General features: G+C 51.9%; 1 protein-coding gene across 1 annotated transcript in view; it reads left to right on the top strand.

The window, feature by feature from the left end:
- Nucleotides 1-21,872, top strand: part of cntnap2a (contactin associated protein 2a) — a 2,445,269-nt gene that overhangs the window by 2,273,620 nt on the left and 149,777 nt on the right. Inside the window, exon 21 of the mRNA XM_038797786.1 lies at nt 441-534. Within this exon, the coding sequence (XP_038653714.1) occupies nt 441-534 (94 nt within the window). The remainder of the gene's footprint in view (nt 1-440; nt 535-21,872) is intronic.

The raw sequence follows: 21,872 nt of genomic DNA, 5'->3' as shown, positions 1-21,872 counted from the left end.
GTATAAAATCTCAAGAAATGTATCTGGGAAATGCCATAACATTTAATATTTGGGTAAAAAGCAGATTGTAATATTTTTTAAATGAATCAAATATCATATATGGTATTGTTGACATGTGTTTTTCTGATCTGAAAACATGTCAATAATTTAATAAATATAAGGGGGAAAAAAAAAATTTGTATAGCGCTGCTTCTAGTACTGCCACACAGACAATTTCTTGGGGTCAGTCAGCACCGCTCCCCACTCCCTGCATGGCCTGTACATGTTTCATCGATATTACGAGTGAGGAATCCATGTAGGTAGCTGGCTAACCCTGAGGAATCAACGCAAGTCTGTGTTGCACCACTTGAAGCGGGGCCAAGCAAACCAATTTTCCCCCCTAAATATAATTTTAATATGACCTAAGTTATTTTAATATTTTATTTTCTTTCTTTCTTCAGCTGGATCATTATCCTGCAGTCCCTTACAGCATGCCAACAACGACAGATATCAAGTTTAACTCTCTGAAGACCCTGTTCCTAGGGAGAGTTGTTGGTAAGTGCAAGCAATGTGACCAAATGTTTCTCCTCTTTTTTAAAATAAGCCAAAAGTTTGCAATCAATTGACGAAGCAACAGCCACCGACCGCACAATAAAACAGCCCACAAAGATCTAGCAATCTCTGTACTGTGGTCTTTCCCTTTCTCAACATATTTAAATCTGACAGCAAATCAAAGGGATCTCCTGGAATGCAGCGGCATTGATGTCAGCTGACAAGGTAAGCACAATCGTATTGAAGTATTCTCATAGACAGAAAATTAAATGTTTAAAGCCTTGAATCCTTTCATTTTTAATGCGAAACTCTAAATAATGAAGTAAATTTATGTTAGCATTAAGGTAGAAGCTGAAAATAAAGAAAACCTAAAGACAAATAATTTTAAATATATGCATTTATTCGATTACAGTGGAGAAAATTGACATATCACAAGTACAAAAATTAACTTTTCAGGGTGAGTGGGAGTATAATAATAATAGCTTATTGTCACAAGTAGGCTTCAATTAAGTTACTGTGAAAAGCCCCTGGTCGCCACATTCTGGCACCTGTTCGGGGAGACCGGTACGGGAACTGAACCCTCGCTGCTGGCATTGTTCTGCATTACAAGCCAGCTGTTTAGACCACTGTGCTAGACCAACCCATTTAGGAGTAATCATGAACTTAATAGCATGTTAAAATCCCAGCTACACTTTATTTGCATTTTTTAAGGGATTTTACAATGAGACTAACAGTGTAAAAGTGAATGTTTTTGTTAGTGCAAAGTTTTGCCATTGATTACAGTCTGCGGTGTTTCTCAACAATGCAACCTCTGAAGAAGCAGAGAACCACTGGCAGCAACCTCTGGTTCTCCAAGTTACTTTGTACATGTGTGGACAGCCAAAGTTCCTGTTGGTTTCAATGGAGTAATGACAGCGAACACGGAATGTTTCGCTGTTATTTCACACCACAAAATCCAGACCAAGATTTTCATTGAACACTGGACATTTATTGGGAGGGATAAGAAAACAAATTCAGTACTGCAGAATTTTTTCAATCCAAATCTTCTGCCATTGGAAATAGCTTCCCATCATTTACTCCATCAAACAGTTCATGGTTTTGAACATCTCTCTAAAATCTCCTGCTTAACATCCCTGCTCTAAAGAGCAAATCCAGCTTCAGCTGCCTCTCCACATAACTCTTATCACATTCTATTAAATCTCTTCTGCATCCTCTCCAAATGGTCTCACAACCTTCTTACAGTGTGATACCGAGAAATGAGGATGATACTCCAGCTGAGGCCCGACCAGGGTTTTATAAGTGTTCAGCATAACTTACTTGCTTATATATTCTATTCCTAATGGCTCACTTAAATACTTAAATCTGGATCTCGCCCTCGCCCACCACCGACACATAGTGGTAGCAGTGTGTTTCATCTACAAGATGCACTATAGCAGCTCACCAAGGCTCCTTTAACAAAACCTCCCAAACCTGCAACCTCCACCACCGAGAAATCAAGAGGAGCAAATGCATGGGAGCACCACCACCTTCACATTCCCCTCCAAGCCACACACCATCCTTCATTGGGTCAAAATCCCAGAAGTCCCTCCGTAACAGCACTGTGGGTGTACCTGCATCAAAGGGAATGCAGCAATTCAAGAAGGCGGTTCAGTAACACCTTCTCATGGGCAATTAGGGCTGGGCAATAAATGTGGGCCGAGTGACACTGACTGTCTTCTCCTCTAAGGTACTGCTTAAACCCTACCTCTTTGGCAAGCTGTTTTCTTCTGTCCTAATGTGTCTGCATTTTTCTAAGTGACATTGTTTTGTCTAATTACACTCTTGTGAATCAGTTTGGAACCTTTTATAAATTAAAGGTACTATATAAATGAAACTTGCTGTTTTACATTTAAAGGCAGGCTCTAATGGCAGGATTGAAATTAACCTCATTTTGTGGTTGGTGCTGTCATCATCGTCAGTATCACTTGTGCAATTGTAATGTTGGTTTGACATTAACAGTGAATGTATGACCTTAGAATAATAGTGGTCTTTTTGAGAGGGACAAACCCTGGATGATAACTAACTTTTGCTGAAGTCAAAACTGCAATATATGCAACTGGTAATGTATCAATAATGCTGAGAGAGAGACCAATATTTCAAACCATCTGGTTCTCATTTAAGGACAATCAGAATTGATGAGATCGCAATACAGGTCTGATTTCAAGCTCCAAATATTCGAAGAGCATTGTCATTCACCTATATTTAACTTAATGAGTGATTTATGTTTCCTTGCTGTGAGACACAGAAGATTAATCTGGAGCTATAAAAACGTGCTCACTGACAGAATAGAAACTGCAGCTTCAATGTGCAGATGAGATTTGTATTCTTCAAACCCAGCATTAGAACAGTTGGGCATTTTATTATTACCTGTATATATGAATAATAAATGCTGGATTTTTGTGCTGGATCATAGAAATCAGGTCTCCTGTCTGTCCCTGTCAATGTGGAATAAATATTCAGTATACCATCTACATGGACTGAGCTGATTAATGAGGTATTTTATTTACTGTGACTGCTGATCAATGTAGCAACAATAATGCCTATTGGTAAAGGATCAGATGGCTCTGCCAACAAGAAGCATTATTGGCATTTCAGAATATATTTATCTCTAAATTGTGTACCTGGATTCATGGTCAATCATTCTCTTTGCCTTGTAAAGATGGCTTGCAGCTTGCCCTGAACATTGCTTCAGATGAAACTAAACCACACAAATTGTGACGATCCCATTTTCAACCTCTGGTCAGTGCCAAGTTAACTGACTTCAAGTAGGGGTACTACAGTTGGCCACAGGACCCCTGGAGTACAGAGGGGAAAATAATCAAGCAGATTTTTGCTCTTTATCACTACTGTCCAATATCTTCAGTTGTAAAGTAGCCATTGTGGTGATATAACCACTGTAGATATGTGTACTTGCAGTAGGGGGATGTATGGCTGTACCTGTAATACATGTTCCTTTGGTAAGCCCCTGCCGGCTAGCTCCGCCCACAGGGAGCTTGTGTATAAATATGCGTGTGACTCACTGAGATCCTATTCTACAGCTGCCGCCGGAGGAATAGCATCACACAGCAATAAAGCCTCGATTGTACATGTCTCGAGTCTTTGTGTGCAATTGTTAGCGCCACAGCCATGAAGGGTGATTAAATGAAAGTAAGATCGAGCGTGCATTGGCAAAATAGCCATCACATACTCAGCATCTGGTCTGATGCATGCAGAACGGTCACTTATGTGAGTTACTATATGGAAATCAGTGCCTATTGAATTGTAGCCATGATGTGAAGATGCCGGTGTTGGATTGGGGTGAGCACAGTAATAAGTCTTACAACACCAGATTAAAGTCCAACATGTTTGTTTCAAATCACTAGCTTTCGGAGCACTGCTCCTTCCTCAGGTGAATCCACCTGAGGAAGGAGCAGTGCTCCGAAAGCTAGTGATTTGACACAAACCTGTTGGACTTTAACCTGATGTTGTCAGACTTCTTACTGTATTGAATTGTAACTAGCATGGGTCAGCCGCTATTGGACAGAGAGGAAAAACCTGGCAAGAAACTCTCAAGCATTTTTTCAGATCTGAGTTCATTTATCCTCTCAGAATATTTCTATGTCCTTCTTGAAATTATCTCCACTGAAAAGAACAAGAATTAAAATTCTTTGTCCTTCATATATTTAATACATATAATGAGTGAAATGATTTTGTTTCAAAAATCCCCTGGAGAAATATGTACCTGCTCTGGGAATGTGATGGTAATTGTTTAGCTGCTTCCTTCAATCCTGCACATTTTATTCATAAAGTGACAGGAACAGATTAGTTGCAAAATGAAAACTGACAAAGGACACATTGGGAGGTAAAGATGACTGAACAGTTTGGATTTCATTTGTCCCTGAAGTCCTTTGATATAATTTCTTTGATGTTTCCTCTGATTTAAAAAAAAATCAATGGAAGATGCAGCAATTTCATTATGGCCTGTGATGAAGTTTTTTAAAAAATGTTTCTGGGATGTGGGCATGGCTGACAAGGCCAGAATTTGCCACCCTTCCTAAAGCCCTTTGAGAAGGTGGTGGTGAGCCACCTTCTTGAACCGTTGCAGACCACATGGTGTCGGTACACCCACAATGCTGTTCGGCAGGGAGTTCCAGATTTTGATCCAGCAAGAAAAAAGGAATGGTAATTGTGGTGGTATGGATATGAGCACTGCCATTGGTGCAGAGCACTAGCTTCCCATTGGCTCTGGCTGGTCATGTGCCTCTCGTCCGATTGGTTGCGACTAGTCATGTGACTGCCCTCCAATTGGTCGAGAGACAAGTAGGCCCCGCCCCCGAGGCGGGGTATAAGTACACAGAGTTCCCGGCGGTCGGCCATTCTCTGTAGTCGGCCACCGGGCTAACAACTAGCAGATTAAAGCCACTATTCGGATCCTAAATGTGTCTTGAGTCGAATTGATGGTACATCAGTAATATAGTTCCAAGCATGCTGTGTGACTTGGATGGGAACTTTTGAGTGGTAAAGGTTGTGCTGTCCTTGTCCTTCTAGGTGATAGAGGTCATAAATTAGGAAGGTGCAGTTGAAGGAGTCTTGGTGAGATGGCACACATCTTGCAGATGGTCCACACTGCTGCCACTGTATGTCGGTGGTGGAGGGAGTGAATGGTTAAGTTGGTGGATATGGTGCTGATCAAATGGAGTGCTTTGTCCTGGATGATGTTGAGCTTCTTGAGTGCTGTATGTGCCTCACTCATCCAGGCAAATGGAGAGTACTACAATCACACTACTGACTTGTGACTTGTAGATGGTGAGCAGGCTTTGCAGAGTCAGGAGGTGAGTTGCTTCTCTCAGAATTCCCAATCTCTGACCTGCTCTTGTTACCACATTATTTGTACGGCATATTCAGTTGAGTTTATGGTCAATATTGACAGCAGGGGATTCAGCAATAGTAGTGTTAATGAATGTGAAGGAGCAATGGTTAGATTCTTTCTTGTTGGAAATGATCATTGCTAAGCATTTGTGTGGTGCGAATGTTACTTGCGACTTCCCAGCCCAAGCCCAAATGTTGTCCAAGCCTTGCTGCACATGGACAGGGACTGCTTCAGTATCTGGGGAGTTGTGGACAGTTCAACTGAATTAAAATTCCACCAGCTAGCCTGATGGATTTGAACCCGTGTTCCTGGGCATTAGCCTGGGCCTCTGGATTCCAAGCCCAGTGACATTAGCACTATGCCACTGTCTCCGCTCAAACTGATCTATTGTGATTATGTAGTGTTAAAGAGTGCCCTCTGGTGTTTATCTAGTTGAACTAATTTTTTTATCTGGTTGTAGTTGATCCCTATGATTTTTTTAAAAATATGTTAATAGAAATCAGGAGATCTGCTGCATGGTTAGTTGAATTGTGAGTTGTAAAATTCACACTTTTTTATCTGGAACAATTGTTCCCTCTCTTACAGCAATTAAGAAATTATCAGGGACAACCAGAATGATCAATAGGATGGAGAGATTGGATTATAATAGGCAATTATGTAAATTGGGCATTTTCCCAGGGAGATTGAGAGGTGATACGATTGCTGTTGTCAGGATTGTAATAGAGCATAATAAGCTGTTTGACCTTGTCCAGAACCATCGAACACGAAGGCCAGGCCTGCACCTAAATGGAAGTGAGGGGGTGTGAGATGTAAAATTCAAAACTAGTCTGCAGAATAATGGGCGAAATTTTGTTGAAGCCCCAGGGGGCTAGCCTGCCCACCCTCTTTTGGGAATGCCCGCTGAACCACAAGTCAATCATGCCGTGGCTAGGCCTGGAATCAAGACCTGAGGGACCTAAATCACACCTACTGAGATCTGACAGCCTATCAGAGGCGGACACCTCTTGTGTTTAGCAGTGTCAAGGGGGAAGTGGTGGCTTGTGCAGGATAAACACCACCTAGAGTTTGAAGATCAAAGGGAGGAGGGGGTTCATGAGATGGGGGAATTACGGTTAGGGCTGTAGAGGGCTCAACAGCAAGCATAGGGATGTGGCTGTCAGTACACACCCCACCTCCCACCACCATCAGATGACAAAAATCTGGCCACACAGCTTTAGCTGCTATGCGACAGGCCCACTCGTAGCTGGGTTAATACCGGTAGTGATGGGAGAAGGCTCTTAAGCGGTCATTAATTGGCTACTCAAGAGCCTCAATATGCAGTGGGGTGGGAAGGTTTACTCTGGGCCTTACTGATACAAACTTGATTTTGGTGGAGGTGGCGAAGCAAGGGGCAGGATTCTCCCATTCGGCGGCAGAGTGTCCACGCCGTCAGAAACGCCGTTGCATTTCACGATGGCGTAAACGGGCCATTGGGAGTACCGATTCTGGCCCCTACAGGAGGCCAGCACGGCGCTGGAGCGGTTCACGCCGCTCCAGCCTCCCATCCCGGCGTGAACTGTGCACCACGGGATCCGCGCATGCGCAGTGGCACCGGTGTCCACCCGCGCATGCGCAGTGGCCTCCCTCAATGCGCCGGCCCCAACGCAACATGGCGCGGGAGTTCAGGGGCCGGCGTGGAATAAGATAGGCCTGGGGAGCGAGAGGCTGGCCCGTCGATTGGTGAGCCCCGATCGCGGGCCAGGCCCCATCAGAGGCCTCCTCCCGGGGTCCGAGCCCCCCCTATCCATCCCCCCGCCGCCCCCACAGGCCAGCCACCCGACCCTGTGCGCAGAGTTTCTGCTGGCTGCGACCAGGTGTGGACGGCGCCGGCGGGACTCTGCCTTTTTAGAACGGCCCATCCCCGGGCCAAGAATCGGCGGCCTGGCTGCAACCGGCGCTGCACCAAATATGCCGCCGCCAATGGCGACAATTTTCCGCTCCACGGAGAGTCACGTGCCGGCGTCGGGGTGGTGTGGCCCGGTTGCGGGGATTCTCCGGTCCAGCCTCGGGCTGGGAGAATCCCGCCCGTGGTGTTCCAATACCCCCAGAATCCTACCTAATGTCTTTCCTGACTCCCAGCTCACCATGAACAAGATCAGAAGATCCCGCTTGTTATTTCACTGAGTGAGCAGTCAGTCTATGGATCAACTACCTTGGGAAATAAGTGAAGCAGCTAATGTTGAATAATTCAAATGCAAATAATTTAGATTTAGTTCATAAATACTACTTTGGTTTTTCAGCAGTTTGAGACATAATACACAGTGAGTGTAAGATGCTATGGTTCCCAAAGCTTTCCAGCACTGGAAATGTGTCTTGCTTGATGTCTGAGTGTGTTGTAGACTAATTGATAGAAATTGTTTGCTATGAAGAGTCAACAAATCCACTCTAATTCAATCATGCAGTTTCCAGGATGATAGATTGTGAACCAGATGAAACTTGGTCTTCTTTCACATAGCTTTTCCTATGATATTCTGCCACATTCCAAGGGCTGGATTCTTCGCTGCCAGGATTCTCCATTTCGCCGACAGTACACCCACGCCCGGGGATTTACCGAAGGTGTGGGGCTGCCCACAATGGGAAATCCTATTGACCGGCTAGCGAGAGGCAGAATCCCGCCATTGGCAGGGTCTCGCCACACCAGAAAACTGGCGCGGCTTGACGGAGAATCCTGCTCCAGATCTATTAGGAGCCATGCAGGCTTTATATTCACAACTTCAATAAACCCCGATAACATATAATCTATAAGCCTTGCAAAATTGCATATTGAACTATTTGGTGTGATTGATGTAAGCTGATGAGCAGTCAGGAAAATGCAATTATTTCTCAATCCGAAATTGTTGGTGACTTCTTGCCAGGCTTATTAATCTTACCATTCAACTGAATGCTGCTCTTCTACTAGACCATGTTAAAAGCATCCGGGGAAATACACTAATCACAGGACTGCTCAACGCATTTAGTCATATCTTTATTAAATTGCCACAAATAATTACATCATGCAGAAAATGTTCAGATATTGGGCGGGATTCTCCGACCCCACGCAGGGTCGGAGAATTGGCGGGAAGCGGCGTTATTTCCGCTCCCGCAGGTTTTCGAATTCTCCCGCCGGTAAAAAACCGGCGTTGTGCAAATCCCGTCGGCAGCCTGTGAAAACAGCTGGCGCCGGCGGGATTTCATTTTATTTGCACTGACCTTAAATCTCCGGCCCGGATGGGCCGAAGTCCCGCCGACGTGGCCACGGGTCACGTCGGCGAAAATCACAGTTGATTTAAAACGGCGTCAACCATTGATGATGGTTGACGCCGTTCAGTGTCGGGGGTGGGTTGCGGCATGGGGGGGGGGTGGGTTGCGGCATTGGGGGGGGGTGGGTTGCGGCATGGGGGGGAGGGGGTGGGTTGCGGCCATCGGGGGGTTGCGGCCATCGGGGGGGTGGGTTGCGGCCATCGGGGGGTTGCGTTGCGGCCATCGGGGGGTTGCGGCCATCGGGGGGGTGGGTTGCGGCCATCGGGGGGTTGCGGCCATCGGGGGAGTGGGTTGCGGCATCGGGGGAGTGGGTTGCGGCATGGGGGGGGCATGGGGGGGGTGGGTTGCGGCCATCGGGGGGTTGCGGCCATCGGGGGGTTGCGGCCATCGGGGGAGTGGGTTGCGGCATCGGGGGGGTGGGTTGCGGCCATCGGGGGGTTGCGTTGCGGCATCGGGGGGGTTTGGGGGCAGCGGCGGGCAGAGAGGGGGGGCGACGGATGCCCGGGGCCAACGCACCGTCGCCCCCCCCTCTGTACGCCGCTGCCCCCTACCCTAACCACCCCCCCCCACCACCCATACCTCCCTCCAACGCCCATACCCCCCTCCCCACCACCCCTACCCCCCTCCAACGCCGCCCCCCATCTCTCGCAACGCCGCAAACACCCCCCCCTCAACGCCGGGTCCCCCCCCCCTCAACGCCGGGTCCCCCCCCCTCAACGCCGGGTCTCCCCCCCCCCTCAACGCCGGGTCCCCCCCTCAACGCCGGGTCCCACCCGCCTCAACGCCGGGTCCCCCCCCCCCTCAACGCCGGGCCCCCCCCCCCTCAACGCCGGGTCCCCCCCCCCTCAACGCCGGGTCCCCCCCCCCCCTCAACGCCGGGTCCCCCCCCTCAACGCCGCAACCCCCCCCCTCAACGCCGCAACCCCCCACCCTCAACGCCGCAACCCCCCACCCTCAACGCCGCAACCCACACCCCGTCCCCCTCCCTCTGAAGGCCGGTACCCACACCCCCCCCTCTCTCCTCCTCCCCCCTTCCTTCCTCCTCCCCCCCTTCCTTCCTCCTCCCCCCTCCTCCCCCCCTTCCTTCCTCCTCCCCCCCTTCCTTCCTCCGTTAGTGGGGGGGGGAGGTGCGGCGTTAGTGGGGGGTGGGTGCGGCGTTGGAGTGGGGTAGGGGTGGTGAAGGGGGTAGGGGTGGTGAGGGGAGGGGGTTGGGGTAGGGGCAACGGCGTGCAGAGGAGGGGGGCGACGGATGCCCGGGGCCAACGCACCGTCGCCCCCCCTCTGCACGCAGCTGCCCCTACCCCAACCCCCTCCCTTCACCACCCCTACCCCCTTCACCACCCCTACCCCCCTCCAACGCCGCACCCCCACACCCCCACTAACGTCCCATGCCCCCCCCCCCCACTAACAGAGGAAGGAAGGGGGGGAGGAGAGAGGGAGGGGGGGGGAGGAGGAGAGAGGGAGGGGGGGAGGAGGAGGAGAGAGGGGGGGGAGGAGGAGAGAGGGAGGGGGGGGAGGAGAGGGGGGGGTGTGGGTACCGGCCTTCAGAGGGAGGGGGACGGGGTGTGGGTACCGGCATTGAGGGGGGGACCCGGCATTGAGGGGGGGGGGAGACCCGGCATTGAGGGGGGGGGGACCCGGTATTGAGGGGGGGGGGGGAGACCCGGTATTGAGGGGGGGGGACCCGGCATTGAGGGGGGGGGGAGACCCGGCATTGAGGGGGGGGGACCCGGCAGTGAGGGGGGGGGACCCGGCATTGAGGGGGGGGGAGACCCGGCATTGAGGGGGGGGGACCCGGCATTGAGGGGGGGGGACCCGGCGTTGAGGGGGGGGGACCCGGCGTTGGGGGGAGGGGGGGGGGACCCGGCGTTGGGGGGAGGGGGACCCGGCGTTGGGGGGGGGGGGGGGGGGGACCCGGCGTTGGGGGGAGGGGGGGGGACCCGGCGTTGGGGGGAGGGGGGGGGACCCGGCGTTGGGGGGAGGGGGGGGGACCCGGCGTTGGGGGGAGGGGGGGGGACCCGGCGTTGGGGGGAGGGGGGGGGACCCGGCGTTGGGGGGAGGGGGGGGATCCGGCGTTGGGGGAGGGGGGGGATCCGGCGTTGGGGGGAGGGGGGGGACCCGGCGTTGAGGGGGGGGAGACCCGGCGTTGGAGGGGGGTAGGGGTGGTGGGGAGGGAGGTAGGGGTGGTGGGGAGGGAGGTAGGGGTGGTGAGGGGGGGTTGAGGTAGGGGTGGTGAGGGGGGGGTTGGGGTAGGGGGCAGCGGCGTACAGAGGGGGGGGCGACGGTGGGTTGGCCCCGGGCATCCGTCGCCCCCCCCTCTCTGCCCGCCGCTGCCCCCAAACCCCCCCCCCCCCCCAAATGCCGGAACACACCCCCCCCCCCAAATGCCGGGACACCCCCCCACAAATGCCGGGACACCCCCCCCCCCCAAATGTCGGAACACACACCCCCCCAAATGCCGGAACACACACCCCCCCCCCCCAAATGCCGGAACACACCCCCCCCCAAATGCCGGAACACACCCCCCCCCCCAAATGCCGGAACACACACCCCCCCCCCAAATGCCGGAACACACCCCCCCCCAAATGCCGGAACACCCCCCCCCCCCCCAAATGCCGGAACACACACCCCCCCCCCAAATGCCGGAACACACCCCCCCCCCCCAAATGCCGGAACACCCCCCCCCCCCCCAAATGCTGGAACACACACCCCCCCAAATGCCGGAACACCCCCCCCCCAATGCCGGAACACACACACCCCCCCCCCCAAATGCCGGAACACACACACCCCCCCCCCCCCCCAAATGCCGGAACACACACACCCCCCCCCCCAAATGCCGGAACACACACCACCCCCCCCCCCCCAAATGCCGGAACACACACCACCACCCCCCCCCCAAATGCCGGAACACACCACCCCCCCCCCCCCCCCCCCCAAAAGCCGGGTCTGTCTCTCTCCTCCTTATCCTCCAAAAAACGCCGGGTCTCACCACTTCCGCAGCTGGTGAAACTGACGCGTATCGCGTCAGTCAGCTTCTAGCCCTTCCGGGAACGGAGAATAGCGGCCTTAAAGAAGGCCCCGACGCCGGAGTCATTAACACCGATTTTTCTCGCAGGCAACCCGCGTTACGAAGGGCTACGGAGAATCCCGCCCATTAAATCTGAAGGCTTGTAGAGTCCAGCTTTGTGATCAGGGTATTCATTTTGTCATTTTGTCTTTCCTCAAAGCTCAGGCAAATCTTAAATATTGAACAAGTTTTTAATTTAATGTATGTACACAGGTACATACGCACATTATATAGTAGTACTATTCTTTTGTTTGTAGTTGTCAAAAGTCAACACAAAAACGCAGTTCAATAATATTTTGAGTCTTTCTGTTACTAAAACATGAACATAGCAGTTTGTAAGGATTGCTAATGATACAAATTAGGATACCAGGTTAAGAAACTATATAATCAAAACAAGTTCATTGGTGTCTATTTTACAATTGTAACTATATCATCACTATAAACATTCAAGAAATATTGAAAATATTCACTGGTTTTGCAATTTAACAGGGACTCTGATGGAAAAGTGTTCTTTTTTTTATTTCAATGGGTTGCTCATGAAAACAACTTCAATGCAAAATTATGTGCTGTCATGCACTACAGGAAAGCCAGCATGTAACATTAATCATTTCTTTCATATATTGCACTCTGAGAGAGGCAAGAGAAATCCGTGATAATGTTTGTGCCTTGCAAAAGGTCACAAATAAAGATGAGGGAGACCATTCAGCCCATCTGGCTCATGCCTCCAATGAGACATGCAATGCCTCCAATACTGCATCGAACTGCCTTTACAATGGCTTCAAAGCTTTATTCCCCCATTACACTAACTGGAAGACTTAGTGTAACTAAATGCTCTTGGAATTAGTCCTGATCAAGCTTGCCTTTTACCAATTTGTTCCATATTCTGGAGTTGTGAGTTAATTTGAATGAATGTACTTAATTAGCCTTTTCTGTTCCATGTAGTAACTTATATAGCTCTTTAACACCCTCTCTCATTTCACTTCTTTCAAGACGAAAGGGTGCAACTTTTTCTAACCTTTCCTCATAATTCAGATCTCTGAGCAACCTCATAGCCCTGTCAGTGCTGTTTCCAAGTTTAGAATGTTTCCCTTCTGCCTCAATGATCAAAACTGAATGCAGTATCAAGGGGTCAAAATGAGCACTAAAGAACTTCAGCATGAAAACCTGAGACTTTATACTCCAATGATTGATGATGATTTGTTTGCCAAGCAGTAAAAAGGCTCTCAACAAATTAGATTTGAACTTTTAATGCTGTAGTGAATTAAAAAGGGAGCAGAGCAAGCTGAATAACTTGGTTGTAAATTCACTGCCCACTGTGGAAGTAAATCTCACAGACTATTAAGGTCTTGGCTTGAATCCCTGATTCATGGTGAGTTAACCAACCCAGCACTGAGCACAATAAATGGCTTCAGTACCCTGAACTCATGGTCCTTTTGGGAAGGAATTCTGCAATTCTTAATAAAAAGCAAATTACTGCGGATGCAGGCAGAGAAAAGAGCTAACGTTTCGAGTCCGATGACTCTTTATCAAAGCTGTAGCTGTAGCTTTGACAAAGAGTCATTGGGCTCAAAACGTTAGCTCTTTTCTCTCACTACAGATGCTGCCAGACTTGCTGAGATTTTCCAGCATTGTCCTTTTCGTTTCAGATTCCAGCATCTGCAGTAATTTGCTTTTAATAGTTTGCAATTCTTACCTATCTGGCCTACATCTGAATCCAAATCCACAGTAATGTGGTTGACTCAGATATGCCCTCTGAAATGGCCCAGCAAATCATTCAGATGTATCAAACCACCCCAGAAAAGTCAATAAGGAATAACCGAGAAATGACACCGGCACACCCAGCCCTGTCAACCCTGCAAAGCCCTCCTTAATAACATCTCGGGGGCTTGGGGAGAACTGTCCTACAGACTAATCAAGCAACACCCTGACATAGTCATTCTCATGGAATCATACCTTACAGACAATGTCCCAGACACACCATCATCTTCCCTGGGTATGTCCTGTCTCACCAGCAGGACAGTGCCAGCAAACTGGTGACATTGTCACATATAGTCATGAGGAAATTGCCTTGAAAGCACCCCCCCCCCCTCCCCCACCACCCACTTGAAGGAAATACTGAGGGCGGCAACGGTGCAAAATGAACTCTGGGTGGGGGACTTCAATGTCCATCATCAAGAGTGGCTCAGTAGCATCAATACTGATTTCAAAAGGAAATTAGCTAGGCACTTGAGGAAAATGAACTTGCATCGCTACACGGATAGAGTGGGGAAATAGAGCTGACTGGATTACTCAAAGGAGAGCCTGTATAGATTCAATGGTCAACTGACCTCCTCTGTGTCGTAATGCCTGTGACCCGATGTGACGTTTGACGATGGGCTTATGTTGCATCTCAGTAAATGAACAGAGAGCATGAAGTTTGCTTGCTGCCTGCATCAGTAGCAATGGGCATGGATTAATTGTTTATCGTGATCCACACCCTCATTCTCAAGTCTTATAAAATTACATGGCCTATATCTTTGTAAATTAATTTGTGATTTTATCTTCCGGTTGCGGCTCTGCAGAGCTAAGCCGCACGTTCAGCAGCTCCCGCCAGGAACGGACCTTTGGGCTCTTTTTAGGGCCCCCAGCGGCACTTTTTCGACGGCTCCCAACGTGGGAAGGCGATAACAACATTCCCCCAGCGGTATATGGCCTGGACCAGGAGTGGGGCGAGTAAAATGGTGGTGGCAGCGCCAAAGCAAAAGCGGGGGAAGAGGCACAAGATGGAGGCCGGCGGAGACCTGGAGGCAAGGAGGCAGAGGGCGCAGGAGCAGCAGGAGACGCTCCAGCGCTGCTTCCAGGAGCTCAAAGCGGAGCTGCTAGAGCCATTGAAGGCTTCCATCGACAAGCTGATGGAGACTCAGACTGCCCACGGGGTGGCAATTCGGGAGATCCGACAACAGGCCTCTGAAAGAGAGGATGAGACCTCAGCCCTCGTGGCAAAGGTGGAGATGCATGAGGCGCTCGACAAAAAGTGGCAGGAGCGGATCTTGGGCCTCCCGGAGAGGCTGGAGGAGTCAGACTTGGGGGCATACGTGGTCGTCATGCTGAACTCGCTGATGGGAGCTGGGTCCTTCCAGGGGCTCCTGGAGCTGGAAGTGGCCCACAGAATTCTGGCAAGAAGGCCCAAGCCGAATGAGCCGCCACGGGCGGTGCTGGTGCAGTTTCATCGGTTCGCTGACCGGGAGTGTATGCTCGGGTGGGCCATGAAGGAGTGGAGCAGCAGGTGGGAGAACGCAGCGGTACGGATCTACCAGGACTGGAGTGCGGAGTTGGCTAAGCGGAGGGCCGGGTACAACCGGACGAAGACGGTGCTACATCGAAAAGGTGTAAAGTTCGGCATGCTGCAGCCGACGCGTTTGTGGGTCACCTACAGGGACCGGCACTTTTACTTCGTGTCCCCGGAGGAGGCGTGGGCCTTTGTGCAGGCCGAGAAGTTGGACTCAAACTGAGTCCAGCTCTGTGTAACTGTGTTATCTTTTGAGGGCGGGTTTTCTGTTTAATGTTGGTTCTATGTTGTTTTCAGGGTGTGAGGGGCATTGTCTTTTTGCTTGGGCTCGGTGGATGGGCTCGAGGAGGGGGGCAGATTGGCTGTGTGGGGAGCTGATAGTGGGAAGGTGGGCTGGGGCCCCGTGGGGGGATGGGGCTGACAATGGGTGTTTTAGAGATGGCGGGGCCGGACAGGAGGAAAGCGCGGGCTTTTTCCCGCGCTGAGGGCTGAGGGGGGCGGAGCCGGAGCTGGTAGCGCGGGCTTTTTTCCCGCATGAGAGCGGGAGGGGGAGGAGGAGAGACTGTTCATGGGCACTGGGGAGGAGGGGCAGCACCATGTTGGGAGGGGTCGGAGGAGTGGCGGGAGTTGCTGGGGTCAGCAGGAGTCAGCTGGCTTACGGGAGTACTATGGAGGGAGTAACGCGGTAAGGGGGGGGGCCTAGCTGGGGGGAGGGGGTGGGGTACCGGGTTGCTGCTGGAATGGCCAGGGAGGAGCTGAAGTATGCAGAGGGGGTCGAGTCAGGGGTTTGCAGCCATGGGGAACGGGCCAAGCGAGGGGGCGCTGGCCAGTGGCGGGCAGAGGAAGGGTTATGGCTAGTCGGCGGAGGAGGGGGGGCAGGGAGCCCCCTGATCCGGCTGATAACCTGGAATGTGAGGGGACTGAATGGGCCGGTCAAACGGGCCCGCGTGTTCGCGCACCTGAAGGGGCTGAAGGCGGATGTGGCCATGCTCCAGGAGACACACCTGAAGGTGGCGGACCAGGTTAGATTGAGGAAGGGTGGGTAGGCCAAGTGTTTCATTCAGGGCTGGATGCAAAAAATCGAGGGGTGGTGATCCTGGTGGGAAAGAGGGTGTCGTTTGAGGTGTTGAATATGGTGGCGGACAGCGGCGGGAGTTATGTGATGGTGAGCGGCAAGCTGCAGGGGGAGCGGGTGGTGTTGGTCAACGTGTACGCCCCGAACTGGGACGATGCGGGTTTTATGCGGCGCATGTTGGGCCGCGTTCCAGATCTGGAGACCGGGGGCCTGATAATGGGAGGGGATTTTAATACAGTGTTGGACCCGCCACTGGATCGGTCCAGGTCCAGGACGGGTAGGAGGCCAGCGGCAGCCGAGGTGTTGAGTGGGTTCATGGATCAAATGGGAGGGGTGGATCCTTTATAGGTTTGCGAGGCCAAGGGCCAGGGAGTTTTCATACTTCTCCCATGTGCACAAGGCCTATTCCCGGATCGACTTTTTCATTATGAGTAGGGCGCTGATTCCGAGGGTGGAGGACGCCGCGTATTCGGCGGTAGCCATTTCAGATCATGCCCCGCATTGGGTGGACCTCGAGCTGGGGGAGGAGAGAGACCAGCGTCCGCTCTGTCGCTTGGAGGTGGGGCTGTTGGCAGATCAGGAGGTGAGCGGGCGGGTTCGAGGAGGTATCATGAGATACCTGGAGGCTAATGATAATGGGGAGGTCCGGGTGGGGACGGTCTGGGAGGCACTGTAAGGTGGTGGTCAGAGGGGAGTTGATCTCCATTCGAATCCATAGGGAGAGGAGGGAGCAGAGAGAGAGGGAGAGCTTGGTGGGGGAGCTGGTGAGGGTGGACAGGAGGTACGCGGACGCTCCGGAGGAGGGATTGCTGAGGGAGCGGTGCAGTCTTCAGGCCAAGTTTCACCTGCTGACCACTAGAAAGGCGGAGGCCCAGTGGAGGAAGGCACAGGGAGCGGTGTATGAATATGGGGAGAAGGCGAGTAGGATACTGGCGCATCAGCTCCGCAAGCGGGATGCGGCTAGGGAGATTGGTGGAGTTAAGGATAGGGGAGGAAATGTGGTGCGAAGGGGGGTAGATATCAATGGGGTCTTCAGGGACTTCTATGAGGAACTGTATCGGTCTGAACCCCCGGCGGAGGGGGGGGGATGGGGCGCTTCTTGGACCGGCTGCGATTCCCGAGGGTGGAGGATGGACAGGTAGAGGGATTGGGGGCACCGATTGAGCTCGAGGAGCTGGTCAAAGGGATAGGGAGCATGCAATCGGGGAAGGCGCCGGGGCCAGATGGGTTCCCGGTTGAATTTTATAAGAAGTATGCGGACCTGTTGGGTCCCCTGTTGGTTAGGACCTTCAACGAGGCATGGGAGGGGGGGGGGGCTCAGCCCCCGACTATGTCCCGGGTGATGATTTCCCTGATCCTTAAGCGGGACAAGGACCCCTTGCAGTGTGGGTCATACAGGCCAATCTCGCTGTTAAATGTAGACGCCAAACCGATGGCGAAGATCTTGGCCACGAGGATAGAGGACTGTATGCCACAGGTTATCCACGAGGATCAGACGGGGTTCGTGAAGGGGCGACAGTTGAACACCAACATACGGAGGCTCTTGAATGTTATAATGATGCCGGCGGTAGCGGGGGAAGGGAAGATGGTGGTGGCGCTGGACGCGGAGAAGGCCTTTGATAGGGTTGAGTGGGAGTACTGGATAGGTTTGGGTTTGGGGAGGGGTTTGTCAGATGGGTGAGGCTACTATATGAGGCCCCGATGGCGAGCGTGACTATGAATAGGAGGAGATCGGAGTATTTTTGGTTATATCGAGGGACGAGGCAGGGGTGTCCCCTGTCCCCGCTGCTCTTTGCGTTAACAATTGAAACCCTGGCCATGGCGTTGAGGGAGTCGAGGAACTGGAGGGGACTGGCGCGAGGGGGGGAGGAGCACCATGTGTCCCTCTATGCCGATGATTTATTGTTGTATGTGGCGGACCCGGTGGGGGAATGCCGCGGGTGATGAAGATCCTTAGGGAATTTGGGGAATTTTCAGGATACAAGCTCAACCTGGGGAAAAGCGAGCTGTTTGTCGTGCATCCGGGGGACCAGGAGGAGGGGATTGGTAGGCTCCCACTAAAAAGGGTGGAGAGGAGTTTTAGGTACCTGGGAGTCCAGGTGGCCAGGAGCTGGGGGGCCCTACACAAACTCAACCTTACGAGGCTGGTGGAGTAAATGGAGGAGGAGTTTAAAACATGGGACATGTTGCCGCTGTCGCTGGCGGGCAGGGTGCAGTCCGTCAAGATGACGGTGCTCCCGAGGGTTTTGTTCCTGTTCCAGTGCCTTCCCATCCTTATCCCGAAGGCTTTTTTCAGGAGGGTCAACAGGAGCATTACGGGGTTTGTTGGCCGCATGGGACCCCGAGGGTGAGAAGGGTGTTCTTGGAGCGGGGCAGGGATAGGGGGGGCTGGCGCTGCCCAACCTCTGTGGGGACTGTTGGGCTGCTAACAGTGCTGTTTATCAGCATTGGGCTGATGGTGCGTAAGTGGGTGATGGACGGGGAGGGGGCAGCATGGAAGAGGATGGAGATGGCGTCCTGTGTGGGCACGAGCCTGGAGGCGCTGGTGACGGCGCCGCTGCCGCTTCCTCCTACGAGGTATACTACGAGCCCGGTGGTGACAGCTACCCTCACAATTTGGGGGCAGTGGAGGCTACACAGGGGGAGGTGGGGGCCTCGATTAGGTCCCCGATACGGGGGAACCATCAGTTTGTCCCGGGGAATATTGATGGTGGGTTCCTGGGTTGGCACAGGGCGGGTATTAGGAGGTTGGGGGACCTGTTTTTAGATGGGAAGTTTGCTAGCCTGGGTGAGCTAGAGGGGAAGTTCGGGCTCCCCCCGGGGAACATCCTCAGGTACATTCAGGTAAGGGCGTTTGCCAGGCGGCAGGTGACGGGGTTCCCACTGTTGCCCCCGCGTGGGGTCTAGGATAGGGTGCTCTTGGGGGTGTGGGCTGGAGAGGGGAAGAGTTTGGAAATATACCAAGTGATGCAGGAGTTGGACGAGGCCTCAGTGGAGGAGCTAAAGGATAAATGGGAAGAGGAGCTGGGTGAGGAAATTGAGGAGGGGACGTGGGCGGATGCTCTAGGAAGGGTGAACTCCTCCTCTTCGTGTGCGAGGCTCAGCCTCATACAGTTTAAGGTGCTGCATCGGGCTCATATGACCGGGATGAGGATGAGTCGCTTCTTTGGGGGCGAGGACAGGTGCAATAGGTGCTAAGGGAGCCCAGCGAATCATACCCATATGTTCTGGGCATGCCCAGCGCTGAGGGAATTTTGGAAGTGGGTAGCAAGCACGGTGTCGAGGGTGGTAGGATCCAGGGTCAATCCAGGCTGGGGACTCGCAATTTTTGGGGTTGCGGTTGAGCCGGGAGTGCAGGAGGAGAAAGAGGCCGGTGTTCTGGCCTTTGCGTCCCGAGTAGCCCGGTGGAAGATTCTTCTTCAGTGGAAGGATGCGAGGCCCCCAAGCGTGGAGGCCTGGATCAATGATATGGTGGGGTTTATCCAATTGGAAAGGATGAAATTTGCCCTAAGGGGATCAGGTCAGAGGTTTTTCAGGCGGTGGCAGCCTTTTCTAGATTTCCTAGCAGAACGATAGGGAAAGAGGCCAGCAGCAGCAGCAACCTGGGGGGGTTGTCCCGGTGGTTGGGGATGAAGGGACGTATACATATGTTCTTTGTTTACGACGGGCGTTAATCTAATTTTTCTGTTTTGTATTTACGGGGGGGGAGGAGGGGGGTTTGTTCTCTTCGGTTTTTCTCGGTTGTTAATATATAATTTGTTGTTATTAATATTTTGTAAAAATTTGAATAAAAATTATTTTTTAAAATAATAAAAATTTGTGATTTTGTTATATAAAACAAACATTTTCCCCATAAATTACTAACTGACAGTATTTAGAGGTGATAATTTATGAGATTCTCAGAAACCACATGATAAATTTCTGTTTCAAACTGTTAATGTGCATAGGTCTGCATTTAATAATAAATTAGCTAGTTATATTGAAAATAAATGCATTTATAGAAAGGAGAAAGTTTTAAGAAACAAGTGACCAGTTAAGACCCGAAAGGCTTTGGTTTACATTATTTTTCAGAAATCAGGGACGGGATTGTCCGACCCCCCTCCGCCGGGTCAGAGAATTGCCAGGGGGACGGCGTGAATCCTGCCCCGCCTCTCCAACGCTGGCTGCAGAATTCTCTGGCACCGGTTTTCGGGCGGTTGCGGGGATCACACCGCGCCGGTCGCTGGCCGTTGGCAGCGGTCCCTCCCCCGGCAATTCTCCGGGCCCTGATATGCCGAGCGGCCACCCGTTTTCGGCCAGTCCCACGGGCGTGAAATGTACATGGTCCATCACTGCGGGACCTGGCTTGTAGGCCGGCTAGGTGAGTCCTCGGGAGTGGGGCGCAGGGGGATCCGGCATCGGGGGGGGCCCCCACGGTGGCCTGGCCCGCGATCTGGGCCCACCGATCTGCGGGCGGGCCTGTGTCGTGGGGGGCACTCTTTCCTTCCGCGTCGTCCTCTGTAGGGCTCCACCATGGCCGGCGTGGAGAAGAACATGCCAGCGGTTCTGCGCATGCGCCAACTCGCGCCAACCATTTGGGGCCGGTTGGCGCAGCATCAACCCCTCTGGTGCCAGCCTAGGATTCCGCACCTTCTGGTCGGCCTGACGCCAGAGTGGTTCACGCCGCACTTGGCGCCGGCATTGGGCCATCCAGCCAGTTGCGGGGGAATCCCGCCCCAGATCAAAATGAGGTTTCTCTGCCAATTGCACAGCAGTCATTGATGACACCAAGGTTTGTAAAGAGATTCGAAAGAGAATTGGCCAAACAAAGTGATAGGTTCAGCCAGTAGATCGTGGCAGAGTGGTAACGTCACTGACTAGTAACTCGGAGGTCCAGGCTAATTCCTACAGGTGTGCAGGTTCAAATCTCATCACGACAGCTAGGAGAAGTTAGATTCAATCCACACAACAAACATGTGAGGAAAGTTATAGCTCATGGCATAAACGGGACAGTGGGTATGTAGATACAAAATTGGCGAAAAGGAGAGAGTAACAGTCAGTGGATATTTTTCAGGCTGGAGGAAGATTCGTAGTAGTGTTCGCCAGGCGTCGGTATTAGGACCCTTGCGTTTCTGGTATATATTAATGATCTAGATCTTGGTCTTAAGGGAACAGTTTCAAAATTTGCCAATGGTACAAAACTTGGAGGTATTGCAAACTGTGAAGAGGACAGTGTAGAATTTCAAAAGGACATAGACAAGTTGGTGAAGTGGACAGATAGGTGGCAGAAGAAGTTCAATGTGGAGGAGTGAGATGATGCATTTTGGTCGGAACAAATGGAGGGACATTATAAAACAAGGAGTAACTATCGTAAGGGAGTGCAGGAGCAGAAAGTTCTGGCTGTATATGCACAGATCATTGAATGTGCCAGGGCATGTGGACAGAGCAGTTAATAAAGCATCCTAGGCTTTATTAATAGAGGCATATAAGACAAGAGCAACAAGGTTATGCAAAACCTATCCAAGACATTAGTTAGACCTCAGCTGAACTATTGTATATAGTTCTGGGTGTCACACTTTAGGAAGGATGTGAACACATTGGAGAGAGTGTAGACAATTTTACAAGAATAGTTCCAGGACTGTGAAACTTCAGTTATGAGGACAGATTGGAGAGGTTGGGACTGTCTCCCTTGGAGAGAAGAAGGCTAAGAGGAGATTTGATGAAGGTATTCAAAATCATGAGGGGGCTGTACTGAGTAAATAGGGAGAAATTGTTCCCACTCGTA

This window comes from Scyliorhinus canicula, chromosome 5, assembly GCF_902713615.1.
Source record: "Scyliorhinus canicula chromosome 5, sScyCan1.1, whole genome shotgun sequence".
In the NCBI taxonomy this organism is placed as follows: Eukaryota; Metazoa; Chordata; class Chondrichthyes; order Carcharhiniformes; family Scyliorhinidae; genus Scyliorhinus; species Scyliorhinus canicula.
The sequence above is the reverse complement of the archived record's forward strand: the minus strand, read 5'-3'. Positions and strand labels throughout refer to the sequence as shown.